The sequence below is a fragment of the Pongo pygmaeus genome, chromosome 21 (genome assembly GCF_028885625.2).
Source record: "Pongo pygmaeus isolate AG05252 chromosome 21, NHGRI_mPonPyg2-v2.0_pri, whole genome shotgun sequence".
Classification (NCBI taxonomy): Eukaryota; Metazoa; Chordata; class Mammalia; order Primates; family Hominidae; genus Pongo; species Pongo pygmaeus.
The window spans coordinates 21,069,377-21,086,615 of NC_072394.2; the positions used below are offsets into that span (position 1 = coordinate 21,069,377).

Below are 17,239 nucleotides of genomic sequence, written 5' to 3' on the forward strand. Positions count from 1 at the left end.
TATTATTAATAAAATCATAGGTTTATTCCAATATTTTAAAATATTTTCTGTAACATTCCACTCAGAAGGTAGATAACCACAAAGTTCTTCCCTAAGGAAGGGTGCAAATGGAATGTAATACATTACTGTACTCTGTAGAATACAAACTGTGAAGACAAGGAAATTCAATTATTCAGTTTTTTCCTCCTACATCATTTCTGCTGGAGAACTGCTCACTTAACATCCTAGAAGCTATCTTGTTGAGATTTGCTACCATGATATAGGAGTGATGAACCTTCACTCTCAGCATAATGAATGTGACACTGCCTACATCCATCCTGTGGGGGAGTTAAAAGGACAAGCCCCCTGCAGCACACGCCAACCAATGTATCAGAGCAATCATGCCCATGACTACTTCTGCCAAAATCCTCCAACTTAATTTTTAAATAGCTAAAATATGATTAAGGTCATATGGGTACTGCACTTGAAACTACAACATCCTCTGTTGACAAATGTTTGCTGTTATAGCAGCAGCACTTTGGGACAGTCAAGGGCACAATCACATTTTTAAAAATCTAGAGCGAAAAGTAAACACAAAAGGGCATTTGCATGAAGCAGAGAATCCTGTTTCTTGGAAGTAGACAGAAAACTGGCTAAAGAAATAGGCTCACAGATAGGTACAATCTACAATTTGATTCTCTGAGTATTAGTCTTGAAGACATAGCTATACACATCCCAACATACAGCCTACTATTTTACATTAGTAGTTTCTTATATAACAGTTGGAAGAAAAACATATCAAAAACCAACCTAAATCATATTTATTAACCACTTTAATAAGCCCCTTTATACTTTTTTTTAACCACTTTATTCCAGGTTTGGTTAGGATAATCATGAGACTCTCTAGCCTAACAGTCTAGAGAAAATTCTCCGGTTCCAAGATGATGCCTTGCTATGTAGCCATTAATTATTAAGCTCCTGGTAAACCCTGAATTAGATATAGAAATTTGCAAAACAATGATATATTTCCAAGAATGTGAAAAACAGAGGAAATTTAAGGCAGATGGTAACTCTAAGAAGAGTCACATGAGTATTAAATTGGCCCTCGGGAAATGGCTGATAGCAAAATCTAATTTTCTATCAGATGAGGGGGCCAGGCACAGTGGCTCATACCTGTAATCCTAGCACTTTAGGAGGCTGAGGTGGGAGGATCACTTGAGTCCAGGAATTTGAGACCAGCCTGGGCAACATGGCAAAATCCCATCTCTACAAAAAAAAACATTAGCCGGGCGTGGTAGTGTGTGCTTGTAGTCACACACACCCTTGGGAGTTTGAGGTGGGAGGATCACTTGAGCTCAGGAGGCAGAGGTTGCAGTGAGCAGAGATGGTGCCACAGCACTCTAACCTGGGTGACAGAGATCCCATTTCAAAAAAAAAAAAAAGGAACAGATTGGGGGCTGCATGGTTAGGCTACACAGAGGAAATGTTCCTCTTACGGATCCACAGAAGAAAAATGACTTTTAGTGCCACGTGCCTTGCAATTATCTCTAGCAAAACAGCCTAGCTCCCTCAACCCCACTGTGTGTCTGGGAAAAGACAATAAAAACATTTCCTTGAGAGGTGAAGACTAAAAGGAAGCTACCAGCTCACTGTGCACAGGTGAGAAAATGTCATGGTAAAGGAGCACCACGTGTTGATTTTAACAGCTTTTTCTAACTGGAGGAATCTGTCACATGCCATAGAAAAATTGCTCCCTGCCCTCTGAAAAAAAAAAAAGTCATACAGAAAAATCAGGTTCATAAAAGAAAGTATACATCCAAAGTAGGCAAAAACTATGGTTTATGTTTTCAAAATATGCAAAATAATTTCACTATAAAATACCTTGATTTGCATGTGACTTAGTACTTATTTCATATTAACCAGATTCACTTGCTTTGATAAATCTGTGCTTTAGAAAATCTATTTTTTAAAAATATCTGTTTTTAGGCCAGAAGATAAACCTTACATTTGTGCATCCATGTGTAAAGCAATCCTGCTTGGCATTATGCAGCCAAGATACTAAAAGATTAATAACATAATTTTAAAAAGCTCCAGTTACCGACTAACAAATAATATATTTCCTCAAATTTTCTGGGCTATACTACTGACCTGAACTCATGCAATCTGAATTTTCAGATATAAGTACCACTCAATGGTTGGTTGTTACAACTTAGAAGCAATAGGGTTGGGAAGACCTTCAAAATATTGGCCATTAAATCATAAGTAAAATTATTCTTAGAGCTGGATTATTGTAAGTGGAGTACCCTAACTTTTCTTATTTCATACTCAGCAAATTGACTCTAACATTTATAATCATGCCCTTTTATGTGCTTTAAGTGGACATATTGACTTTGTGGTCTATACTTTGTAAGAGAGCAGGTAACTCTAGCACAGAAGAAACCATGTAATGCGGAACTGGGGAGGACTTCAGTGGCACTATTCCATTTTTATTGATCCAGACTGTTGCTTTCAATCCTGCATTGAGGCCTCCTTGGATGTCGGTTTCTAATGTGTCACCGACCATCACACAGTCCCCAGGTTGTACTCCGAGAAGATTGCAGCAGTAATAAAATATGGACGGTGCTGGTTTCTCCTCTCTCTGCTCTCCACCTACAACAACAGCGTCAAAATAGGACTGACAGGCACAAGCCTCAATCTTCTCCCTCTGGGTCTGTCTGTCCCCATTCGTTAATAGAAGTAGGCGGACCTCCTTTCGAAGTTCAGTAAGCATGGCTTTGACATCTTCTGCTAATGTCATATGCTGTAAACGTGTAGATTTCCAAAGGAAATAACATTCTTCAGCCAATTTTCTATTGGCTGCACCACCTTTTGTTTCCTGGATTGCTTCTTCCCAGTGTGAAGTCCTTAAATCAGTAATGCATGTATTGTAAGGATGAAAACATTCCTTGCTGAGTTTAACTTGAACTTTATCACAGATGATTTCAGCCTCTTCTTTATAATGGTATTTTGATTGTAAGAGTTTTATCACCTAAATAATGGAAAATAACTCCATTAACACATTGCATGTCTTTAATAGTCATGCCCTAGGAAGCTGTGATCCTACAAGTGGCTGAGAGATTCCAACTCCACTCCTCTGCTTTAAAGCAGCTATTAACTACACCGTTTCTGGTGGGAATTGGCCTTATTATTATTATTTTTTAATTTATTATTATTATACTTTAGGTATATCTCCCAGTGCTATCCCTCCCCCCTCCCCCCACCCCACAACAGTCCCCAGAGTGTGATGTTCCCCTTCCTGTGTCCATGTGTTCTCATTGTTCAATTCCCACCTATGAGTGAGAATATGCGGTGTTTGGTTTTTTGTTCTTGCGATAGTTTACTGAGAATGATGATTTCCAATTTCATCCATGTCCCTACAAAGGACATGAACTCATCATTTTTTATGGCTGCATAGTATTCCATGGTGTACATGTGCCACATTTTCTTAATCCAGTCTATCATTGTTGGACATTTGGGTTGGTTCCAAGTCTTTGCTATTGTGAATAATGCCGCAATAAACATACGTGTGCATGTGTCTTTATAGCAGCATGATTTACAGTCCTTTGGGTATATACCCAGTAATGGGAATTGGCCTTATTTTTAGAGACAACAAAGTGAGGCTCTCCCAACTGCTCTAGAACTCACTCATTTTTTAAAACCAACTTCTTCATATATAGCTAGCAACAATCCTTTGTTTGACAGTTTAGAGTCCAACATCTTTCATTCTGGTCATGAAGACATGAAAATAAAACTTGTGCTTTTTGGGCCAGGCGTGGTGGCTCATGCCTGTAATCCCAGCACTTTGGAAGGCCAAGGTGGCAGGATCACTTGAGTTTAGGAGTTCAGGACCAGCATGGGCAACATATCGAGACCCCATCTTAAAAACAAAACAAAACAAAAACAAAAAATCCTTGTATTTATTTTTGGTAAAACATTTAAAATTTCTGACAACCACTAAATAGTGGTTGACTATCATCAGAAAAAAATAACACTTAGTTCATCTAATCTTTTCTCATCTACATCCATTTCACATTTTGAAGACCTAAATTGACTATCACCTATAATGGGATCCAATTCTACACTTTTATTTTTTTTGAGACACAGTCTCATTCTGTAGCTTAGGCTGAAGTGCAATGATACCAGCTCGGCTCACTGCAACCTCCACCGCCCAGGCTCAAGAGATTCTCCTGCTTTAGCCTCCCGAGTAGCTGGGATTACAGGCGTCCGCCACGACGCCTGGTTAATTTTTGTATTTTTAGCGGAGACAGGGTTTCACAATGTTGGCCAGGCTGGTCTCGAACTCCTGACCTCAAGTGATCTGCCCGCCTCGGCCTCCAAATTACTAGGATTACAGGCGTGAGCCACTGTGTCTGGCCCAATTCTGTACTTTTTTGTTTCTGGATACAGTCTCGCTCTGTCGCCCAGGCTGGAGTGCAGTGGCGCAATCTCAGCTTACTGCAACCTCTGCCTCCTGGGTTCAAGTGATTCTCCTGCTTCAGCCTCCCGCGTAGCTGGGACTATAGATGCCCGCCACCATGCCTGGCTAATTTTTGTATTTTTAGGAGAGGCAGGGTTTTACCATGTTGGCCAGGCTAGCCTCGAACTCTTGACCTCAAGTGATCTTCCTGCCTCTGCCTGCCAAAGTGCTGGGATTACAGGCATGAGCCACTGCGCCCGGCCCCAATTCTGTACTTTTGAGTTAAATACTCTCTCTTCACGTGTTCCCAAGCCTCTTTATGTGGCTTTTATAACACTAATCCATTTGGCCTGTCTTCTAACTTTTCCTAAAACCCCTAATGTGGCAAGCATTGTACTACATACTTACATACATTATTTCTAAACTTTTCTACAATCCTGCAAGACAGTTCCATGTTCCAAATGAGGCAGGGAAGTGCAGAACTGTTAATAACTCGCCCATCTGGGATCTGCATCCATACCTGCTTACTTCCAAAGCCCACATGCTTGCCTTTGCACTACGTCTTAAGCACTAGAGACTGGCCTTTGTCGTTGGGGCACTATCGGTGGGGAATATAATATACGACCACTACAAATCATGGGGTGGGGGGTGGGGGAGATGCCATGACAGTAGTTTGAACAAGCTGTGGGAATAATATGGAAGTCATTTCACAGGGTAGCTGGCAGAGGAAGTCACATTGAGACCAAGGAGTAAACAAGCAGAAAAAGTGGGTATGGGAAGAGAAGAAAATCATTCCAGACAAAGGAACAGCATGAACAAAGGCCAAGAGTTTAAAATTTTGTGGAAAAAGCGAGAAGCTGAGTTGAGCCCAAATGGAGGCACATGAGGGAAGATGCCAAGAGATGCAACTGGGGAATCTGTTCACAGATGATTTGTGAAGGGCCTTGAACCCCATGCTATAGCAGGTGCTGCCTAAATCCCCTTGGCACATACTATATTCACTCGCCAGTGGCTTCCCACTCCACGTATGGGCCTCTCTGCTTGTGGGCTTTACTTGGCTACACACAAGGGTATCTAAACACACAGGATGGGGCTAAAAAGTATTGCCTTGGGAGCAGCCCTCAACAAATGTAGGATAGAAATGGCGAATAAATATCACAGCTTCCTTGCCCCTTGGGGAGCACAACTGAACCCTGTTCTGTGTACTGTTCCCCAGAAATCTCCAGCTGCTCACAGCAGTAACCTGCTCATTAAGCTGCTCTAACCCGTATTGGACTCCTTCCCCTTCTTGTCTCCCCGACCCTTTAACGTGTAACCTGGGATCGCCTCATGAACTGTCTGCACTGGAAATCCTGCGTTCAGGTGAGCACCTGAAGAAAGTCAAACATGCCGGGCAATGCTGCTCTTTGAAATGCACCCAGCTATGGTTAAAATATATCTGTTGTAACAGGACTAGGGAATAAGCAGCATGCTACTCACACCAAAAACTCAACTCACCTACTGAGAGAGAAACGCACGTGTTTTTATTCCTTCAGAGTAAAATAATCACAACAAAGGAAAAGGGTCTTTTTTTTTTTCCCCCCAAACAGGATCTTGCTCTGTTACTCAGGCTGGATGGAGTGCAGTAGAGGAATGATTATAGTTCACTGTGGCCTCAAACTCCTGGGCTCATCTCCCTTCAGTCCCCCGAATAGCTAGGACTACAACTGCACACCACCATACCCAGCTAATAAATTTTTTTTGTAGAGACAGGGGTCTTGCTGTATTGCCCAGGATTGTCTTTAACTCCTAGCCTCAAGCAATCCTCCTGCCTTGGCCTTCCAAAGTGCTGGGAATTACAGGCGTGAGCCACTGTGCCTGGCTGAAAGGAAAATATTTTTTGAGGTATTTGTGCTAATCAGAAAATGTATCAGAAGACTTGGCCATATGAGAAAAAAAAATTTTAAAAAGAAAAAAGAAAAGAAAATGTAATCATTAAGAAAAATCTTATCTGCCCAAGAAAAATATACCAGCCCTAGGAATTTTAGGTAGAGGCAAAACGTAAATTTTTGCTTTATAAATTTCTATGAACAAATAAAGCTTTTTCAATCTCCATGTTTATCTCACCATCTTTGCTAGCAACATTAATTGAAGGACTCTTAAGCTATGATTGACAGGAGCTCCAAAGTTTCAGCAACCCTACAGCAGTGCAAGGACACATGCCTCTAGGACTCCACAGAGCTTGAGCTCAGAGAGGGGCTGGCTCATAACCAGCTCCTATACAGACCCAGTTTCCTATTGGCTCCCAATACAGACCCAATTTCCTGTTACTTCAACTGACACTTCATTAAGCACATTCTTGGGGCTCTGAAAAAGCAGGATTTGCTCACCTTAAAAGGGAGATGTTTATAAAGGCATGGTATGCCACTCCCAAGTTTCAAAATCTCTTCCTAGTCTATCCCTTCAATTAACTTCCTCATTTTGTCATACAGCAACTAATTACAGGTTGGTGTGGGACAGTAAGTAGCATTTTAACAATATTAACATCTTTAGGAAAAAAGTTTATCAGCATTCATTTATTAGTTCAAACAGAAATCAACACCTACCCTGAATTAGTATGCGTTATTACAAACTCTTTTAACACCTGCACTGAAAATGGGAGTATTGATTGAACTGGAGGTGAAGGAAACAGCTCTCTTACTTGGAGGCGTGATACTTTGTGTGTGACTGGTAAGGCAGGGCTGAAAAAGAAGCCCACAAGGTGCTCGCTGGCCTGAAGAAAGGGGCCCTGCTCTGACAGAAGGGCTATCAGTTAGTAGACTAATATGAACTCAAACTTCACCCACTTCAAAACTCTATTTTAAGGCTCTCTCTGAACATATACAAAAAAGGAAACTATTCTTCTGTCTGCTCCCTAGACCCAGAACTAAAGTTAGTATCATCAATACTTTAGTTTAGCTAACTGATTTTAAAAGACTTTTTGAGGGCTTAGTTTGGGAACCATCTAATACTTTACAACACTTTAAGAAAAGTGTATTCTGAATACTAATCATTTGGATATGAAGCGTATAGCAGGTGCACCTGACAGCACTAACTTACGCACACCCTTAGAATGACCCTGTGGTCTATGAGGAATGTGTATTCGGGTTCCAAGATAAGGAGTCCAGGAGTGTCCAATCCAGAGATTCATTCCTTATTTATGAGGAAGATCCGAACCATGGCCCATCTCATCCTGCGGAACTCAGGTTGCAGAGGGGATACAGGCCCCTTTTTTTTTTTCCATTAAATGAAGGTAGCCAGGAGGAGGGTGCTGCAGGGACGGTGCTAAGTGAAAATGCTATATAAACTGCATTCTTTTTACAAGTGGCTGCAGTTCTGTCCAGCCTGCCGCCAATGGACCGTCTTGTATATAAGTTCCCTCAAAAACCCTTTCTCATTTGCTGGCTCCGGGTCTCATCTTCAGCCTCTTGAACATGGTGCTATCCCTTCTGAAATCAATAGGGATCTAGCACGACAGAAGGGGATGAATTCCAAATAAAACTATTAATAATTTTAAAACACGCTCACAAAATGAGGCCTGCACTCAGCCTAGCAATTCAAGCAGCGCTTCTGTTGTTTTTATTTCAAATCTGTGCACAAACATCACCTACTCGATGAGGCCAAATCTGACCAGTCTATTTAAAATGTTGATTTGTTACCCTCTCTGCTTTTTCTATCACTCCTGTAAATATTTATTATGTTCACTGCCATACCCACTAAGAAGTAAATTCACAAATGCAGAAATCTCTTCTGCTTTGTTCACTGAGAAACTCCAGGCTTCTGTAGAAAAGTTCCTCTTGAGTAATTACCATGAAAAACACGTCTAAAGAGGGAGGAAAAAAATAACTTCCCTAGGTGATTAGAAAAAAAATTAAAGTTGATACATACAGTCAGTATATGACCCCTTCTCCCCAAGCTCAAGGCCATAAATGGCTGGACCTTTCCCTCTTCCTCCATTCATAAATTATTATTATTACTATTTTTTGAGACGGAGTCGCCCAGGCTGGAGTGCAATGGCGCGATCTCGGCTCACTGCAAGCTCCGCCTCCCGGGTTCACGCCATTCTCCTGGCTCAGCCTCCCGAGTAGCTGGGACTACAGGCGCCCGCCAACACACCCGGCTAATTTTTGTATTTTTAGTAGAGACGGGGTTTCACCGTGTTAGCCAGGATGGTCTCCATCTGCTGACCTCGTGATCCGCTCATCTCGGTCTCCCAAAGTGCTGGGATTACAGGCGTGAGCCACCGCGCCCGGCCCATTCATAAATTATTTACAATGATTTGTAATTATAAAGGAGGCAGTAATAGAACCAAGTCTCGAAGTAAAAATTTGTATCCATCCATCCAACATTTATTTAACATTTGCCATGTGTCAAACGAGGATAATTAAGACAGCTTGTTCCCTCCCAAGAAGCTCACTATTTAGTAGTAGGCACCTAGTTGCAAAATTAATTGAAATATCCTTTGACAGATGCATTAAGAAATATCTGAACAAAATACAGCACTACTATAAGTGAGGGTGTAAAGACCAGGGAGGCATACGATTTAGTCTTTGTTTTAAAAATATTGCTGTGGCAAGAATGTGGAGGACACACTGGATGTGGTAAACCTGGAGACAAGCCCACAGCAACAGTCTAGGTGAGAGATGAGTTCAGCTGTAACTGAGACACGCACGGGGCATATGCAGTGGTGGACAGACAGCGTACGAGGGTGGAAGGTGCTATAATTCACTGAGTGGACACTGCACCTATGGGCTTCCCAAGTATTACAGGGTTACTGAGGACTAATATAATTCACATTTTATGAAGATATAAGGCTCCGAGTGGTTAATTCCTTGAGGCACTTTCAGCTTGGTTTTGGAAGAGCTGTGATTCATATTCAAATGTCTGATTTTAAAGCCCAAACTCTGGGCCTACAGCAAGAATTGGCCTAAAGCAATAATTTAATTGAAATGCACAGGACTCAGCTTACTAATAACACACAGGTAAATATTTAACATCTGCAGTGAGAGATACTGGAGGCAATATGGCACAGGGTGGCACCCCTGAGGTGGAGGCCAACAAGTTAAAAGTGTGGAATGCCTCAGTAAAGTCATGAAGACAGACTTTAAAAATGTCTACGGATTCCGGCAATTTGGGACTGCCTAGTGACCCAGCAAGTCTATTTCAGTCTAGCGGTGAAGATAAAGCGACATTACGATGGATTTAGTAATAAATAGGAGGTAGAGACAAGGAGATAACGGGTATAGATTTCTCCGGGAAAACATGGCTGTCAAGAGAGACAGGCAACATCTATAGCAGGAAGAATAGCCCAAAGGGAGGCATCCTTTTTACAGATTTTTTAAAACTATGGGGCAAACATGAATATGCGGCAGGAGTGGAATGCAGCTAAAAAGAAAACGGATGAGGTAGTGGAAGATCCAGGGACACAAAAACTAACTGATGAAGCATGAAGAGGACGGGGCGCTCAGGTTTGGATGAATTAGCTTTTGAAAGTGGGTTTTCCACATCTGATAAATCCTTCCCTTTCCCCTTGAAGCTGAAGGCAGAGAAAGGGAAGCCGGGGTGGACTGGGGCTGGAACACGGGAAGGTCTGAAACCGCCTCCGCGCGTGTAGAGGGGCAGTGCCGCGGAGGAGCGCCTCAGGAAGGGCATTCCCTCGCAGCACGGGCTTTTGCTGTGTCACCTCAGAAAGCCACGGTGACCACCACCCCGCCAGGGAGGTCAGAAGGAGTTCTACGGGGACAATTCTCTAAAGCAGGGCTTAAGTCCAGGCTCGGTACTGACAGCCGTGTCCCTTCAAGGGTCAACACTGGGGCTAACTCTACCAAGTCTCCTCCCAGCACCCCCGAAAGTCGCGTGGGGGACACGACCCTCTGTCGAGCTCCACACCGACAGCCTGACCGGGGGCGGGCCCAGCGCCTGGTCTCGCGGCTTTGCTGTCGCCTCCCGCGCCCACGGGCACCTCCGCCACCGTGGCAGCCGTCACGGAGCCCTTCCGCGTACCGAGCGCCGAGGCACCTGCGAGCAGCCGCTCCAGGGTTCGAGATTGGGTGACGAGCGGCCGCCAGGCCAGGGAAAGCAGACCCGCAGGGCCCGCGCGTCTCCAGCCACCTCCGCACCCGGACGCTCCAGAGGTCTCAACCAGCAAGAGCGGCCCGCGGCGCCAGGGTGGAAGTGGGGTCAAGGGGAAGTGAGCGCGTAGGACGGGGCGGGGCGCACTGACCCCGCCCAGAGGAGCGCCACGGGAGGGGACGTTACCTCCAACATGCCTCTCCTGCTCGCCCCGGCCGTGTCGATGAGAGTGTTGTCCAAGTCAAAGAAAACCGCCCGCACGCGGCTCAGCCCCATAGCGCCGGCCGCTCGCGCGAACCGTAGCCTTGCCACCGCCGCCTGCGCATGCGCAAGGCGGGCTGCCCAGCGAGACGTGGGAGGAGCCGCGAGGTCACCAGACCATCTCCCGGCGCGGGTGGAATTCCCGCGATCGGTTTCATTCCCTGCGCCGCCGAGAAAAGTGAGATCCCGCGAGACTCCCAGGGTCTGGTCTCTCAAGAGCGCTGGAAACGTACGTCGGCGCCTCCGGGTGCGGCGACTTCTTAGTGGCAGTGGCTGTGGCTGTGGCTGGGGTTGGTCCGAAGCGTGGTGCTCTTCCCTGGTGTCTTTCCGCTTATCTCTTTCCTCCCTGGGCTCTCCGGCGCGAGGGACCATCATCACTGCCCCGAGGGAGGTTGTCCGCGCTGCCAGGCGCTGGGCAGCGGGCTCTCCGGGTGGCCGGGCGGGCGGCGCGGAGACGTCGGCGGGCCCGGTGTCTGCCTTGAGCGCCCGCGGTCCTAGCCTGCCTGTGCGCGCAGGTCACTGTCGGTGATCTGGGGACTGCGGAGGGTGGAGCCTGCGCCTTCCCGCCTCGCGCCATTTGCGGCCTTCGCCGAGGTGGAATCCCTGTCTGCCTGGGCCCGCGCCAGCACGTTTCTGAAGGATGTGACTTGGGTCTCTTACAACCCGTTCAGTACCTGTGCCCTAAGACGGAGGGGCTATGTAGTGGCTGCCCCATGTTTTGCCCTTCCTGATTGCTTTCCTGAAACCTTGCATTCTCAGGTCTTTGGATGCCTTTTACTCGGTTGTTTTCAGGCATAGCAAGAGGTTGAGGGACGTCGACCGCCTTTTAAACCCGCGAAAGGGATGTAGCAACTCTTGTCCTCTAGTGCTGGCAGAACGGGGATCGTGACACTAATCTCTAATCTTTGTCTCTCTTGGGTAACTTTACTGTAATTTGGATATGTGGTCATCATTAGTGACCAGAAATTGACTGTCAGGTACAGGCCAATTACCTGATTTTGTTTAGCCAGTGAGCTAAGTGGTTTTTTTATTTTTAAATTTATTTTTATTTTCGAGGTGGAGTCTTGCTCTGTCACCCAGGCTGGAGTGTAGTGGCGCAATCTCGGCTCACTGCAACCTCCGCCTCCCGGGTTCAAGCAGTTCTCCTGCTTCAGCCTCCTGAGTAGCTGGGGTTACAGGCGCACGCCACCACCCCCGGCTAATTTTTGTATATTTAGTAGAGACGGAGTTTCACCATGTTGGCCAGGCTGGTCTCGAACTCCTGACTTCGTGATCCACCCGTCTTGGCCTCCCAAAGAGCTGGGATTACAGGGGTGAGCCACCGCGCCTGGCTAAGGGTGATTTTTACATTTGTAAATGGATTTAAAAAATCAAAATAACAGTATTTTGTTACACATGAAAATCAAGAAATTTTAGTGCCCATAGTTGCATTAGAACACAGTGCACACATTCATTTCTGTATCTTCTGTGGCTGCTTTTGCCATATAGAAGCAGACAGAGTTGAGTAATTGCAAGTGAGACCACGTGGCTGGAATCCTAAAATATTCATTATTTAGCTCTTTAGAGAAAAAAATTGCCAGTCTCTCACTTCGCTGGCGGAACTCCTTAACAGACCACTGATGTTCAGTAGGTTAGATTAATTGGTTTATCTTTATATTAATAGGAGTTTCTTCTGCAGCGTTAGACTACCTACAGTCTTTATATTTTATGGAGCACAATCACAGTTGACATCTCATTGCTACGGTGGAGAATAAACCCACAGGCATTCCTCAAAACCATGACTCCTTTCTGTGCTTACCTCGTTGACGTATAGGGCTAGCCTATCAATTGTGGACATTTAGATTAGCAATCAGCCAAAATTATGGTGAATTAATTGGAGTTACTTTTAATTGACTGAAATGTCAGAATCAATTTAGCCTAAAACTATAGGCACAGGAAGCTTATAGGATTGGAACAGCTTTTTTTTGTTTTCTGACTTGCAGGCAGAGTTCGTTGTTTGCTGATTTAGGCAAAAATCTAAGGTTAGATGAGGCATAGCAGTCTGTATAATCCTTTTAAGGGGATGCGTTGTTTGACAATTTCCTTTTGTGACAAGTCGTCTAATGGCATCCCATGACCTGTCCAACTTTGTGTAGAGCACCCTATTCTGTTGCTGTTCATAAAAATCTGAATCTGTTGTCCCACGCATAGCACCAATTGAAAATAAAAAACAGGAGAGGGAGGATTAAAATTGGCCTATACCGCCTCCTCCAATTGCAGAAACATCGATACCGCCTCCTTCGGTAGTAGAAATAGAAACCCTAATACAAAGAATTTTACACTCTGCTGTCATAGCTGGAGAGCCCTTAGGACCTTGTGCTTTTCCTGTTTCCATAAGGCCTGATCCAAATAATCCACAGTAGGTTATTCATGAACACACTCCACAGGAATTTAAGTTGTTGAAGGAATTAAAAACTAGTGTGGTCAATAATGGAGTACAAAGCCCATGGTTCCCAGAGGAAGGAATGCTAGATGTAGAACTCTGGGAACAAGTGGGGATAAACCTTAAACAACATCAGGTGCAAAGGCATCAGGTCCCAGTAAAATCTTTAACGTTATGGGCTTTAATTTGAGCAGCCGTGGCTCAGTTACATACAGAAGATCCTAAAAAGAGGAAGGAGAAGAAACCATCACCTGCCTTATCACCTCCTCTTCCCTCAGCCCTAATATCACCGGGCCAAAATAACAAAGAGGAAACAGAGGTCTTACCTAAGCCTCCTCCTCCAATAGATAGGAAAAAGGACAGAGGATATACTACAGCCATCAGTCCCTGTGCAGGCACCACTATGTAACCAGCACGGACCTAGGGGGACTGAACAAAGGGCGGGAACACGGGAATGAAAGACAAGAGATAAAAGTATATTTGGAAGAAGGGGTCAGGGGGCACCTTGCCTCTAGTGGACAAGGGGCCTGAGCTTTACACAGCCCTCCGTATTTATTAGGCAAAAGAGACAGCGAGAAGGAGGGTGATTGTCTGGTAATAGTCGGCCATTTGGTTCACAGCAGGCTTGTGAGACTGCATCCTTTGGACAATAGGCACTAGATTTCTCAATAGATAACTTTAAGGAGCCTGGCACCAGGGAGTGATGTCCTTCAGCAAACCTTTTGGTGGCAGGGCAGTGTGAATTTGCCCACATCCTGCATTCATGATAAACAGTTTGCTGTTTGATCATATAGCCTCCAGCCGAATGCTGAGTTGGTCATGTCCCATGGGTCTTCGGCTCCTTGCAACTTTGCTACTTGAATAATGGCTAGATGCAGTAAAACCTGACAGCTTTATTATTTTATTATTAACTGTTTTTTTTGAGATGGAGTTTCGCCCAGGCTGGAGTGCAATGGTGTGATCTCAGCTCACTGCAACTTCCACCTCCTGGGTTCAGGCAATTCTCCTGCATCAACCTCCCAAGTATCTGGGACTACAGGCATGCACCACCATGCCTGGCTAATTTTGCATTTTTAATAGAGACGGGGTTTCTCTCTGTTGGCCAGGCTGGTCTCAAACTCCTGACCTCAGGTGATCCGCCTGCCTCGGCCTCCCAAAGTGCTGGGATTACAGGCATGAGCTACCATGCCTGGCTGACACCTTGATTGATTGATTGATTGATTGAGACAGAGTCTCACTCTGTTGCCCAGACTGGAGTGCAGTGGCGTGATCTCAGTTCCCAGCTTCAAGCAATTGTCCTGCCCCAGTCTCCCTAGTAGCTGGGATTAAAGGTGCGTGCCACCATGCCTGGCTAATTTTTGTATTTTTAGTAGAGATGGGGTTTTGCCATGTTGGCCAGGCCGGTCTCGAACTCCTGACCTCAGTTGATCCGCCTGCCTCGGCCTCCCAAAGTGCTGGGATTACAGGCATGAGCCACTGCACCCGGCCAGCTTTATTTTTTTAATTAATATTATTTGAGACAGGGTCTTGCTCTGTTGCCCAGGCTGGAGGGCAGTGACGCAATCTCGGCTCACTGCAGCCTCTGTCTCCTGGGCTCAAGTGGTCCTCCCACCAGCATGTGGCAGCATGCTTGGCTAATTTTTTTTTTTTTTTAATTTACAAAGAAAAGAGGTTTAATTGGCTCATGGTTCTTTGGCCTATACAGGCTTCTGCTTTTGGGGAGGCCTCAGGAAACTTACAATCATGGTGGAAGGTGAAGAGAAAGCAAGCACATCTTCACATCGCTGGCAGGAGAGAGGAGGCCGGGAGGTGCTACACACTTTCAATCAAACAGATCTTATGAGAACTCTATCTCAAGAACAGCAAGGGGGACGTCTGCCCCCATGATTCAGTCATCTCCCACCAGGCCCCTCCTCCAACACTGGTGATTACAATTCGACATGAAATTTGAGTGGGGACACAGAGCCAAGCCGTATTAACTAATAAAGATAACACTAACTGTTGTAACAAACTGCAAATTTTAGTTGGCTGGGCAGTGAAATAGAAGTTCACTTCTCATTTATATAAAGTACGGTGTGGATTGGTCCTGGGTTGGTGGTGTCACTTCTCCATGGGGTGACGCAAGGCCCAGGGTTTTTCTTGTCATAGCTTCACCATCCCCTAGAGCCTGGGAATCCTCTATCCCTGGGCACTGGAAACCTGGAGAGATCATCGGGGAAGCACACCTGATTTTAAAAAACCCTGGCCTGGAAATGACCCCCTCCCCTCTGCTTGTAGCCTATTGTTTGGCCATGACAAAGACAAGGGAGGCTGGGAGATGTCATCTGTGGCTGGGCAGCTGTTCCCAGCAGCCTCTCTATCTTCTGGAAGGTGGGGCATGAATTTTTTGTTGGTTCACTTGTGAATCGGTAACACCAACGAGTGCTGTAAAATTCGGGAGTGGGATTTTACATAGAGAAAGCTAGAAAAACAACTGTGTGTTCATGAGACCAAGGCATCAGGGTTGAGCACAAACAATTTGAATGCAGATTTGTCTCTGCTAGTTAATCTCACTTTACAGTTCCCCCAACGTCCGGAAGGTTATTTCATGTACTGCCTTTGTGTGGAAGCACATTTCCATAGATAGCAGATAAAGATCTCTTAACCTTATATTTTCCCTCATATCATCATAAGTAGCTTATATAATGCCATTTCAGTGAGCCTGACAGCTTCTACAATGAGGTCTGGAGGCAGCAGCATATCTTCTTGTTGTATATAAAAAAAAGTGACAGCATTCATCGTTTACAGTGACATCAATGAATTCTGCTCGTAGAAGTTCCCCATCCATCCATTCATAATACCTTTTATGACTTCAGGCTTTTAAACATGGCACTCTGGTCTGTTTTTCAAATATACCACCATTATCGGCTCAGGAAGCCATTCTTCAATATTTCGTTTTCCTAAGAATATCTGGAATATCTTAATTCCTATGAGGCTTCTCTATGGGGTAGGCTGTCAGGTAGGACTTTAACAGGAAAAGAAGGGGAAAACTGCTGCTGGATCATCCTCTCCCTTGTGACACCTGAAAGTATGTGTCCCATTTTTTCCTTGTCATATTCCCCAAATAAAGACCCATGGGAGACACGGTTCCTGAGCACAGCTGTCTGCTCTGTACTGGGAAGTTAAAAGGGTTAGAAAGAGGGGAGTTATAACACAGACTGAGTTATATTGTGGGTCATTCCTGACCTGGAAACGTATTAGCTCTTCAGAGCCCTTGAGTTTGCCATCAGGAGAAGGAGAGACACCCATTCAGGTGAAGCCTGGAACCAGCAAGGGTTGGGTGAGGAATGGGCAGTGAATGTCCTTCCTAAGATACCCTTCTGCTGATCAGAAGTGCATTCCTGGTTCCCCAGGAAGTGCCCATTTGGACAGAGATGGAGAATTACGAGGGGCATTGCTTCTCAATGTTTTGTCACTTTTGAGGTGCCACAGTGTCTTTCTTTGGCCACCATTTCCTGGTTTCTTCCTTGTCTGCAGATCTTACTAGAGTTAGGCAAAGTCAATTTCAGGTTCAGTTCTAGTGGACTGGGAACAATCTCCAGCAGGGAACTCCTTGGACAGGCTGGGGACAGCTGGGACAATTCCTGAAGCAACTTAGATAGGAAAAGTCACGATGAACTTTGATTTAGGGAAGAATGTTGTTGGGTACCCTGAGTCTGCCTGCCGCTAGCCGCGGAGGGCATGTTATAAACACACCAGACACATCAAGGATGGGAACATTGGACCTAATTTAGCAACAACAAATCATTTCCCTCACGCATACTTCTCTAATTACAAATGAGATTGTGGTAGGCTTAGCATGGGTAAATAAAATTGGTTGTCTCCACATAATATTGGAGATGATAAATGTGTTCAAGAAAGGGCTTCAAATGCCTAGCTGCTGATTAGAAAAGGCAAAATAATTGTGAGATAGTGACTAATATATGGAAGGAATTGTTGCAGAATTGGTCTCCTTGCAGAAGTATCACTGGTCTGATCTTTTCAAGATAATT

At 45.0% G+C, this 17,239-nt stretch overlaps 1 protein-coding gene and 1 long non-coding RNA gene across 2 annotated transcripts in view; one reads left to right on the plus strand and one right to left on the minus strand.

Annotated features, from left to right (window-relative positions):
• On the minus strand, window positions 1-11,318 carry NANP (N-acetylneuraminic acid phosphatase). The gene is made up of 2 exons (XM_054467876.2): window positions 10,712-11,318; window positions 1-3,007 (listed from the first exon to the last, which is right to left on the minus strand). Exons 1-2 carry the CDS (start codon window positions 11,159-11,161, stop codon window positions 2,351-2,353), a joined length of 1,107 nt encoding a protein of 368 aa, XP_054323851.1. The 5' UTR covers window positions 11,162-11,318; the 3' UTR covers window positions 1-2,350.
• The window catches only part of LOC129021897 (uncharacterized), a 19,117-nt gene continuing 12,747 nt past the window's right edge, over window positions 10,870-17,239 (plus strand). The window contains exon 1 of the long non-coding RNA XR_008496169.2: window positions 10,870-11,015. This is a non-coding gene — a long non-coding RNA (uncharacterized LOC129021897). The remainder of the gene's footprint in view (window positions 11,016-17,239) is intronic.